Source organism: Mastomys coucha, unplaced genomic scaffold (assembly GCF_008632895.1).
Source record: "Mastomys coucha isolate ucsf_1 unplaced genomic scaffold, UCSF_Mcou_1 pScaffold18, whole genome shotgun sequence".
NCBI classification, from domain to species: Eukaryota; Metazoa; Chordata; class Mammalia; order Rodentia; family Muridae; genus Mastomys; species Mastomys coucha.
In genome coordinates this window covers 4604601-4616292 of record NW_022196900.1, presented here as the reverse complement: position 1 = coordinate 4616292, position 11692 = coordinate 4604601, and the positions used below count along the sequence as shown (strand labels likewise).

General features: G+C 48.8%; 1 protein-coding gene across 19 annotated transcripts in view; it reads right to left on the bottom strand.

Annotated features, from left to right (window-relative positions):
- Positions 1-11692, bottom strand: part of Tmem8b (transmembrane protein 8B) — a 57335-nt gene that overhangs the window by 17557 nt on the left and 28086 nt on the right. For 9 of the 19 annotated variants that reach the window (XM_031377229.1, XM_031377230.1, XM_031377220.1 and 6 more), the window contains 10 exons: positions 11294-11427; positions 10754-11022; positions 9797-10122; positions 7011-7104; positions 6742-6865; positions 6521-6663; positions 6193-6371; positions 1256-1402; positions 1017-1133; positions 51-779 (listed from right to left, as the gene is read on the bottom strand). In XM_031377229.1, the coding sequence (XP_031233089.1) occupies positions 444-779; positions 1017-1133; positions 1256-1402; positions 6193-6371; positions 6521-6663; positions 6742-6865; positions 7011-7104; positions 9797-10075 (1419 nt within the window). In that variant the 5' untranslated portion in view covers positions 10076-10122; positions 10754-11022; positions 11294-11427 and the 3' untranslated portion in view covers positions 51-443. Of the gene's footprint in view, positions 1-50; positions 780-1016; positions 1134-1255; positions 1403-6192; positions 6372-6520; positions 6664-6741; positions 6866-7010; positions 7105-9796; positions 10123-10753; positions 11023-11293; positions 11428-11692 lie in introns of those variants that run through there. The other 10 variants (XM_031377224.1, XM_031377225.1, XM_031377226.1 and 7 more) reach the window with 8 other exon arrangements.

Here is an 11692-nt window from a genome sequence, read left to right as displayed (position 1 = left end):
ACACACACACACAGCAGCCCAAGGCCAATACTGCTGAGCCGCTGGGAAACTCTGGTTTCTCCAGGATGGACCCTTTTTCCCTCTGTACTGATGATATACTGCTGATGAAAATTTGTCTCCTTGGGAAGTATCTCATGTCTGTAGGAGGGCTCCCTACCCCTGGGAAGGGCTCCACACCCCTAGGGACTCCCTGGTCCTCAGGGGCTCAGTGTCCTGCATAGCTCGTCCTTAGGAAGGACCCCATAAACACAGGAGGACTCTAGGCTCTTAAGAAATTCTCCATGCCTTAGGAGAGCCTCCTGGTCCCTGAAAACAGCCATCCTTGAGAAAGACTGTGTCATTAAGAAACACAACTTGTCCCTTGTACCTAGGTGGGCTCCACAGCCCCAGGAGGAACCCTAGGCAGGATTCATATCCCCTTAGAGCTTGGCCCAAAGCCCCTCTCAGCTGGCACAGATGCTGCTGACAGTGGTCCCTCCTGGGCCTACAAGGCCCAGCTCCTCCTGTTCATTGATGCACAGCTGGTAACCGCAGCCCCTGGCCCGGGTTCCAGAAGGGACCCGACGGTCAGTCTTGGCACGGGGAGGCAGCAGGAAGCCCACACTGCCAGCAATGAGCATATGCCAAATGCTATGAATGTAGAAGTAGTTGTCCCGGGTCTCCACGAAAGCATACAGGAGGACAGCACTGCCAGCAATCAGGCTGCCTGGGCACAGGTAGAAGAGCCAGCGGCGCCATGTTGGCGGGTAACAGTGCCGGCGCCGGACGCTGCGAACTGTCTGGGGGAAGCAGAGAAATGGGATTCAGGAATACAAGGCCCTGGAATCCAAGCCAGAGCCAGTTCAGACTTCCCCTGAGCCTTAGGAGGCACCTGCCAAGACTTGAGTAGCTGCTGTGGACAGCAGGTGATGATGGTGACAGAATGTAAGGCTACCTTCAACTGGGGACCAAATAGCCAGCACCCCGCATTTACTCCTGCTCCCTCTTTGGCCTTTCATAGATCTCTCCACTCTTACCCAAGCTGTAGCCAAGATCCCAAGGGCAAAGAGGCTGGGTCCAAGCAGGTTCCAAAGTCCATGCCGGTCAAGCTGCAGAGCCATGGACAACAACATAGCCCCAAGCAGATACAGCACCTACAGAGAGAAGATTCCAGGGCTGGGCCAGAATGTGGCAGCACTGGGGAAAGCCTCAAGCATGAGTGGATTTTAAATAGAGGTTAGCTATGCTTGTCTCCCAGGACATACTCTGGACTAACCTGCTTGATCACAGGCTGCAAACGAGCCATGGCAATGACAGTAACCCATACAGACATTAAGGAACCCAGGAAATCACAGAACTGAAGTACGTCGTAGTCCATGATACAGAAAACCACAATGCCTGGCTGGTCACAGGCATGATAGAACTGTAAGGAGAAATAACAGGTATTAACAGGGCCCAAGTCCAGGGCTATGAAAGCAAAGAAAGACCCCATGGGAGCTACTTCTCTCTCAGGGATGCAGAGGTCAAAGGCCATGGATAAGCAATGCTAGAATGTCTGATTCTTTCATTCCTTCCTTTACTTTTTAGATTTATTTTCTGTGTGCAGTGTTTGCCTGAAGGTATGTCTGTGCATCGCATGCATACAGTGGCATAAGAAGAGAGCAGAGAATGCACTGGAACTGGAGTACAGTTAGTTGTGAGCCACCATGTGGATGCTAGGAATCAAACCTGGTCCTCTACAAGAGCGGCCAATGCTCTTACCACCGAACCATCTCTCCAGCCCTGACTCTTCTCATCCTTGAGAAGAATATGGCAATGAGGTCTGGTCTGCTCTCCAGCCAAATGTGTCGGGTAGCTCAGACACTGGCCCTTCATCGTCCTTGCCCCACTTCTGGGATATGTATACTATGGAAAGGACCCAGCCAGGGGCTGAGATATGAAGCTGAGGCCAGTCCCAACCCTTACCCTCATGCTTGCTGAGTCTCATCAACAACACCATCTTAGGCCTCCATGGAATCTGGCTCTGGTCTCTTAGACAACCTCGGGCTCTGAACTAGGCTTCACCCTCATAACTCACCTCACAAGAGCCTCTTCAACAGCTTCCTACTCCCAGACCAACGCCAAGGGCTGGAAGCTCAGGAAGCAAACAAGGCATGTGGCCATGGAGAGCGGCACTGTGGCCATGGAGAGCAGGGTGGCTCTCATGCTAGGACACCATGCAGCAAAGGGACATGACCCTCCTCTCCTCAACCATGAAGAATTAACGCTTGAATATGGATTCATTGGGAAATGTTTTCTAAATATCTGTCCCCCAACAATGTCTCAGCCATTCTGAGACAGCATCAGACTCTGTTGCTCAGGCTATCCTAGAACTTACTGTTCAGCTCAAGCTGACCTCAGACTTGCAGCAATCCTCCAGTCTCAGCATCCTGTGTGCTAGGATTACAGGCAACTATTTGGCTAGTCTCCTTTTTCAAAAATAGATGAAAAAACTATGAGCCATTGGGTAATCTAACAGACACTGGTTTCTGGCTTAGCTTTACTTTTCAGGCATGAATTTTATATTTCAGGTCTAATCAACATCTTTCACCTGCCTTCGGAGTACACAGAAAAGAAAGCTCAACAGATTCAGGAAGTGGGACTTGTGGTAAATCCTTCACCTCAGGCAAGGAAGGACACAACACAGTAAGACAAGGGTAAAATGGAGGCACCACAAGCTGAGCGAGCACATGCCTAAGGGAGTCAGGGGGCCTTTCTCCCACGGCTTCTCTGCCGGCGTGGGGTGGGGAGGGAGGGGGCACTAAGACAGACTTGCTCTGCTAACCTCGTCCTAATGTATGCTCACTACTTCCTTACTTTGTATGCTGCACATGAAGTGGTCTGGAAAGATTAACTAAACTGTAGAATTTTACATTTTTAGACTCTAAATACATAACTTATCCAGTGGTTCAAAACAGGGTATTCAGGTGCCAATCTAAAGATGCAAACATCTTTAATCCATGCAGAGACCAGGGAATTTGTACTCAGGATGTGGTGAGATTTAGTGCTGCCCACTTATTTTTCTGTGTCCTAAGTCAATTTTGTCCTAGGATCACTCAGCAAGTGAGAATTATTTGTGATGGTCTGAGGAAGAGGAGAGGTAACAAGAAATGGAGCCTGAAGCCAGGATGTTCGCAACCAACAAGGAAGGCTGGACACAGCTTGAGGATGTGGGCTCTTATCTGAGCCTTCGGGCTCCTGATCATAGGGCTCAGGCAGCAGCAAAAGCACATGGTGTGGCCTGCCCAGAGAACGTACTACAATGTTTACTTACTTACTCTAATTTAGTTAGATTTCCTAAGTAACTCTAAGCTTTTAAGAATCTTGAGGGGTTTGGGATATGGCTCAGCTGGAGCTTAGGCTCACTTTCCAGGGAAAGAGGGAGGGACAGAAGGAGGAAAAATGGGGGAGAGTTGGAAAACCTTGGCCAGAAGCACTACACTTAACGCCTGTATTTCTTTTCTTTTCTTTTCTTTTCTTTTTTTTTGCTGCAATCACATGAGGTTTATTGGGGATACCGGTACCGGGGTCAATCTCATGACCTTGCCAGTCAGAGGAGTTCGACCCCGAACACAAAAAGTCTGGAGTATTTAAGGAAAAGACCACAAGCTGGGGGCGGGGAGAGGGTTACCAAGGAAACATGACATAAGCAGTGGAAAATTTCAGAGGGACCCAACCCAAGGTATTCAGTTAGGGAGAGAAACATGTTCATTTTAAGAATGTAATCTTCATCTACCGGTCGACAGGGTGGAGAGCCTCATAAACCAGTAGACCTTCATTCCTAGTTCCGCCCTCATTGCAGATCAGCCAGGAGGGGCAGATATCCGGAACCAGAGCCCTGAGGTTATGAGTTCCTGGAACTGGCTATTTTATATTTCTGGCTTGTTATATTACTTTTTGTTAACATGCTTTTTCCCAAATTTCTAAGTCTCCCAATCTTTCATTCCCCACTTCTTCTAGTAGATAGTTCTAATCATAGAACTAAATATCAGTATCATTATATTCTAGATTTTCCTGGCCTAGCAAAGTATATTATTGTTGGCCTAACATTAGAATCTGAACAGCACTTATTCTTTCTCTAACACAGGCGATTAATCTATTAAGCATGCATGGGCCTATGGTTATTTAGTCTTTCTCTGAGCTTACTCATGGAGTCTCTAATGACTCCTGAATGGTTTACATAAAAGCAACATTCTCCTATATTTAAATCAATGGCGGCTCTTAACTCTTTATAAGCCTTATGCTGCCATACCATAGCGGATGTTCCTGTGGCTGCCCCTGCAGTCCCTAAGCACAGTTCCAACTTAACTGTCAGGGGGACTCCTAACTCTCTTCTATTGCCAGGCACTACCTTACTGGCTCTCAGGCTTCCTAGCTTCTCTTCTTTCCTGTCTTTATCTCCAACTCTCTAGCCTCTTATTCTGACTCACACACTAGACTCCATCTTCAAAGACTCTCTTTTCGATCTCTTCACTATGTCCTTTCACAGTCCTTCTGCAACTTTCCTTTTTCTTTCTCCATTTAAAACACTTTCTCAGCCACCTGCACTAGTTTTCTTTATGACTTATCCTGCATTTCTTCTAACTTTCATAGTCTTTCAACTCCACCAGAAATCCAGGAATGACTGAATAAAAGAATATACGGGGAAGCATAACACAGCTTCCAGAAATATTGCCAATTGTCACAGTGTGTATGTACAGGTCTAAGCATGTGTCACAGTGTGTATGTACAGGTCTAAGCATGTGTCACAGTGTGTATGTACAGGTCTAAGCATGTGTCACAGTGTGTATGTACAGGTCTAAGGTGAGCCGAGGCAGTGTGTCACAGTGTGTATGTACAGGTCTAAGGTGAGCCGAGGCACTCATCCTCTCCTTCCTCTGTAGGCCACAGGAGGTAGGCTCAGACTGTCAGGCTCTTTGGCTCACTAAGTTACCGTACAGACAAGATCTTTTGTGATATTCTTGTTGCCAAAACTCGTGGAGAATAAAAATCCACTTAAGAGTTTTGCAGTGCTCACAGGTAGTCCTTGTGTCACAAGTTGCCAAAAAAAAAAAAAAAAATTGAGATGACAAGATCTATAGGTGTCAGATCTTGTTGGGGACAAACCTATTAGGGAGCTAAGTTACATAGGGGATGCACTTCTGCTATTCCTATCAGAGAGGCTTGCTTGTGGCATGAACCTTTCTGCTATAAGAAGCTGGAAACCTCAGAGAAAGGACTGCTAAGATTCTATAATGGGAACAGAGAGACTTAAAACTATAAATCTAACTGGGTATGGCAGTTCACACCTTTAATCTCAGCACTGGGAGGTAAAGATACATGGATCTCTGTTAGTCTGAGGCTAGCCTGGTCTACACAGAGAGTTCCAGGCCAGACGGAGAGAAATAGACTAATAGCTTGTTTCAAAACAAACAAGCACCCTATACATCCTTTGAGCTGGGATTTTATATCACATTGCCATTTCTCATGATGCCTCAGGACAAAGTTCTCAAGGCTCTTTAAAACACGTTTCTGATAAACTCAATATAAAGACCCCCTCTGCCGTCCAAAAGTTCTCATGGAAATCAAGAAGGCCAACGTGACTGAATGGAAGGACAAGCTTTTATGTCACGAAAGTGAACACGCTACAGACTGGAATCACTGGAGCGTGCCTGTAACCCCAGCTCACAAAGGCTAGGGTAGGAGTACTAAGAGTTTAAGGCCAGCTTGGGGTCCATGGGGAGCTTGGGCTAACTTTGTCTATAGATTAAAACTCTACCTCAACAAACAAACAAAGGAGAGTGAGGGGGTTGGAGAGAGCAGTGGAGACCGTGAGCAGAGGAGGCTGGCTCACTGAGAGTGAAGAAGCCTCCATGCACAGACTCTATGATGGTCACAGAGAAAACCCAAGCCCACAGTCACGAGGCTCATTCAGTTCAGCCAGTATCTCTTCTACCTTCTGGTGGGTAGTGTGGGGGATGTGAAGCTCTACCCTTAGGTCAACTTGTAAACAGCTCTAGCCATTTACCCCACAAAGCGCCTGACAAAAAACACTCACTTTCTATAAGTCACTGGGAGGAGAGTACAACTCTAGCAAACATCCTCAAATTGGAGGGTCAAGGAATGTGGTAGAAATGTAGACCCTCTTCCCACCCTGTCGTAAAAAACCATAGTGAAGTAAGTATCCCTGGGTACCGTGGAGAAGAACATGGTGAAGGTGTAGACGGCAGCTTCCAGCACATATCTGCTCCGGATGGCCAGGACCACAGGTGGCAAAAACATGAGGTTGCTCAGGCAGAGGAGGAGTGTGGACAGCAGCTGGAATCCATAGGTGAGCGCATCCGCACTGTCTGTGCAACCCCAGCCCCGCCACCCTGCCAGTGGGGAGGAGGACAGAAGGCACTCTTGGGTTCATCAGGCAATTGCGCTCACCCTATCACCCACTTTCTCAGGGCATCCTTGCTGGCCACCCTGATGCCCAAGAAGCCCCCGTCTGGCCTGCTCCCCACCCCAGCCCGCTCACCAGCCTTGCACTCGCAGGCCGCGTACAGGTAGTTGTGGGTGCGCAGCAGCTTGCACTGGCCATAGGGCCCACAGTCATCCACACACGGGGACAAGAAGGTGCGCAGCCGCACTTCAGCCGTTGCATTGCGGCACCGCACGAACCTGCAAGCATATACACTCCTGGTTATTTGAGGCCAGGGCCGCCCCAACCCAGCCCGGACTGTGCCTCGTGTTGCTCACCGAGGTCCCACCCCGCACAGAGAACGGAGGGTCAAGAACCAGGTCCCCGTCTGTGGGAATGGGATTCGCAGCCTGGCCACTCTGGAGGTGACACTGACAGAGAGAAGGAAACCTGCCAGGGACTCTAAAGGTAGAAGAGACCAGGAGAGAGAAGGAGGCGTGGTCATCAAGGAGTCAGGACCCGCCTCTGGGAAACCTTGACTTCTTGCCACCCCACGCCCCTGTTGTAAGGGGCACCAAGGCCCCCTACTCCCCAATCCCCTCCTCACCTTTGGAACAGGTCACAGAAGCATCTCCTAGGCTCAAGGGCACCTCATGAGTCAGGCATCCGAATACTGTTACATTTTCCTGGAGCAGAGAGCTCTGAGCAAGGCATGTATACAAATGAAGCTGTCAGACCCTTGGGATGGGTGGGCCACTACTACCCAGCTATCAATTCTCCCACTCTCTGTGGCTAGACATCCAGATTCTCTTCCTGGAGAGAGTGGGCCCACTTCTCCAGGATCAACCCATCAAAACTTAGGAGTATGAAAACCATCAGACCCTCACAGCCAGACTCTTTCAAAGCCTAAGAGAGAGCAAGACCCAACTCTGAATCTCCCCTTTGGAAGAGAAGGCACCTTGGCTCAGCCTATCTAGTGTATGGGAGGAATTGGGCACCTGGTGCCAGATGTAGAAACTAGCCGTGGATAAAGGAACATTTTAAAGTTCCCAGTTGCCTAGCCCTGGCGCTGCAGGTAAGAGGCTTCTGAAGAAATGTATTCTGGGATTGGAGAGTAGGCTCAGTGGTTAAGAGCCCTTGTTCTGGAGAAGGACGTAGGTTTGAGTCCCAGTACCCACATGGAGGCTCACCACGTCCTCAGGCACCAGGCATGTATATGGTGTACAGACCTATGTGCAGGCAAAGCACTCTGATATCTAAAATAAACTAAAAAAATAAATAAAACCCCCAAGAACTGAATAGAGGCCAGAGAGATTAATGTTAAATATAACAATATAATTGGGATTAAAAAAAAAAAAGCAGACACCCCCAGGTGTGGAGGTAAGGGGTTGTCTATGAGGAAGAAACGGGAACCAGGATACCATTAGCTCATCTCATTAAGGAAGGATTCGAAGCAGCCTGATATATAAAATCAGGATAAAAATAAATGCATACGAAAAAATTTTAAATCATGATAGAAAAATAACTGAAGAAGGAATCTGAGGGAAGTTCCACATTTGTGAGCACACCTCAATTTGTTAGTCTCTAGGGAAGCAGCGTCTAGGCAGGGGAAGACTTCAACCAAATGCTTAACTATTATTTTTGGAATTTCTGAGATAGCATTTCACATAACCCAGGCTGTCCTGGCCTGAAATTCACTACATAACCAGGGTTCTTATCCTCTTGCCTCCTGTGCTGGGACTATGTATGTACACCATCATGCATGTCCCCTCTTTTTTAAAGATTTATTTATTTTATATATACGAGTATACTGTCGCTGTCTCAGACACACCAGAAAGGGCATCAGATCAGCCACCATGTGGTTGCTGGAAATTGAACTCAGGACAAGGAGTCGGTACCATCTCTCCAGCCCCACAATGCCCTTCTTCAGCTACATTCTCACCAAACAATGTACCCTGCCTCGACTGCAAGAGTCCATTGTCACTCCTTTAAGTGGAAGGCCAGGAAGGGCAATATGCAGAAGTATACTCAGTACAAGTTAGTACAGGACTAGCCAAAGGCAGTATCCAGGTATATAGTCCAGAGGGGGGGAAACAAATACTTGGAAAAAAGAATAGAGGACCCAGAATTTACAACCACCACAATCCCAGATGCACTCGGTGGAATGCAACAACTCAGGGATAAACTTGCTATCAAGATGCATGAATGCAAGGCTTAGCTGGGTGCAAGTGTACACCTAATCTCAATGCTTAGGGGGCAGAAGCAGGCAGATTTTTGTAAGTTTGAGGTCAGCCTGGTTTATATAGCAAGTTCTAGGCCTGCATGGCTACATTGTGAGATAGACAGATAGATAGACAGATGGATAGATAGATGATAGATAGATAGGCAGGCAGGCAGGCAGGCAGGCAGGCCTGCCTGTCATACTGGTCAGACCAGCTCAGATCATCAATTTCGGAGACATAATGACCACTCAAAGTATGAGCTGAGGAATGGGTATCAGGTGGAGAGTAGTTCAAACACGAGGGCCCTAGGACACTCAGTGGCTTCAGCTATTGGGAGTGATGGGAAATGTTGAAGGGTTGTTAAAATAGGATAGGGTTGTAACCAATGGACAGTTTATGGTAATTTGTTAGGAATAAGGGAAACTGCATGGGGAAGGGAGACATGTGGAATCTCTACTGTCTTTGTATCTGTATGTGTGTATGTATCTGTGTGTATGTACATTGTCAGAGGTCAATGTTAAGTATCATTCCTCAAATGCTATCTACCTTGATTTTAAAACATGGCCTCTCATTTGACCTAGAACTTACAAAGTAGGCCAGCTGGTCCAGAGACCGACCCTGCTCCATCTCCTCAGTGCTGAGATTATAGATGTATGCAAAGTCAAGTCCTTGTACTTGAAGGGCAAGTACTTTATCCCCTGAGCTAGTTTCCCAGACCCACTCAGTTACTTACTGCTCATTGTTTCTATAAATCTAAAACAGCTCTAAAGACTCTACTGAGAACAAGGCACATGTGGATCTGCTAGACACAACTTCTAGACAAAACAAAGCTCAGAGGAGTTCATGAAAGCAACCCTGGTAAACCATCAGGAACACCATCAGCTGTCTACACAGGCTGCATGGCCTCGAGTGATGAGCCTCTTGCACACAAGTGAGATCAGCCTCCAGCAGGAGGCCAGCCTTCAGGACTGGCCACTCTGAGGCCTGGTGGGTGCAGAATCACAGGGCAGTGAGTCCCCAGACCACTTGTTGATCAGAACTGTGTGGAGAACTGGAGGAAAGCATAAAAGCAACCTGGACCAACATCCTTCCTGAAGGAGACAAGGGCCCTGCCCTCTGGTGACTCTCCTTCAGACTCCCCAACAGGGAAACTACCCCTTCCAGGACATACCACATTGAGCTGGAGCTCCAGGCTAAGGACTCCCCCACTGTCCAGCACCGGCAACAGCCTCAGGGCAAACACAGCTGGGCGTTCAGGTGGAAGGGCCACACTGGGACCGAAAAAGATGTAGAAGTGGACAGAGAAGGTATCCAGCTCATTCCGCAGAGTCGGACGCACTGGCCAGCAGTGCTCAGGTGGTGCTACGGCTCCAGACCCTTCTATAGGAGTCCCCAGGGATGGTGGCTCTGGGGACAGTGGCTGGGTGCCAAGTGATTGAGGCATGTTCATGGCAGCCCCAGGGACCAAGGCACGTGACAGGCTGGGTTGTGGACACTCTGTGAAACGGAGGAAACCAAAGATGAGACATGTGGCCTGCATAGCTATGTGGCCCCACCAGACACCAGAACTGAGCCTGACAGGCCTTAGTGAAGGGGAGGAAGGAATGCAAACTTAGACTATGGTGGGCCTGGAAAAGGAGGCATCCAGGGTCATAGGCAGGGACCAAATGTTTCCTAGTTGTCACACTCAACTGCCAAGTTGGGGGTGTAAAGGTCATTTGTCCCTCCCCAAGGTCATACTACAAGGAGTTAAGGACATGTGTCCCTCCTCAAGGCGCTGAAAACACTGCAATGTATGCTAATGTGACATGCTGGCCTAATGATTTTCAACTTCATGCAAGTTCCAGAAGTCTTTGTTGTCCCTGTCCACCCCAGAAAACTGAAAATGAGATTAAGTCAAGAAATATAATGACAGCTTTTAGTTGTCCCAAATCAGGTCCAAAGACACACTATGAAGGCAGCCCCATGACCTGAAGCTCCAAGGAGGTGAGGCCTCAGGAGTATGGAGGTCCCAGGTCAGGGAGGGGAGATTGCAGGGATGGGCTGAGGGTCACAGAACACAGCCACATCCCCCCAGCCATGGAGTACTCCATAGGTTAGGGAGCTGAGGCAGGTGAAGGGGTCTGACCTTGTAACCGCACACACAGCTGGAAGCGGATAGTCCTGCCAGGACCACGAGATGGTGTCTCCACACGCACATAGACCCAGTGGCCCCAGGGGGGCAAGGCCAACTCCAGCTGGCACACTGAGGCACCTCCACAGGCCACAGAGCTTGAGTTGTGTAGGGGTGGGGCCTTGGGACGTAGGCGCAGTGTCAGGGGACAGACAGATGCCCCTCGACCCCCTACACACACCAGCTGGGCTGAAACCCTGTATGTGAAGCTTGGCACAAAGACCCTGGGCAGAGGACAGGTTGGGGACAAGAAAAGACAGAGAGGTAAGAGACACTGGGGGAGGGAAACAAGAGGAAGCAAGGGAATGAATGGGGGCAAAGGACACAGAACAGGAGCATGCTCAGGTGTCTCTGTGCTAGGGGAGAGGAGCCTGGGATAGCTCCCTGGATCTACCCTGGGGATTCTGGGTTAGTTTGGCTAGAGGGAAAGCAAGGCTACCCCTGTATAAGATTAGAGGAGGAAAGAGCAGGGCCAGGTGTGCAGTGTTTACTGACTTGTACAAGGCTGAACGGTTGTGGGAGGAGAGGGTTTGTTCTGAGGGACGGCCAGGAACCAGCACAGCCACATCCAGCAGCCGGCGGACAATCAGCTGGGGCTGAAGAAGGTACTGACATTCATCCTGGAGACCCTGAAACAGAAGGAGGCAACGGGAACAGGAGGGACAGTGAGGCCACTACAAACCAAGGCTCACGGAAGCCACTGGAGGAGTCTTGAGGAAACCCCTTTAGCCTCTGGCTCCCAGGTCTCCTACTCTGGTCTCTAAGCTCCTAACTTTTCCTACCTGAGTAGCCATTTTATTAAGAATTGTGCTGAATTTAAAAAAAAAATTATGGTATGCACTCTCTGATAAGTGGTTATTAGCCCAGAAGTTTGGAATACAGGAAGAACAACCC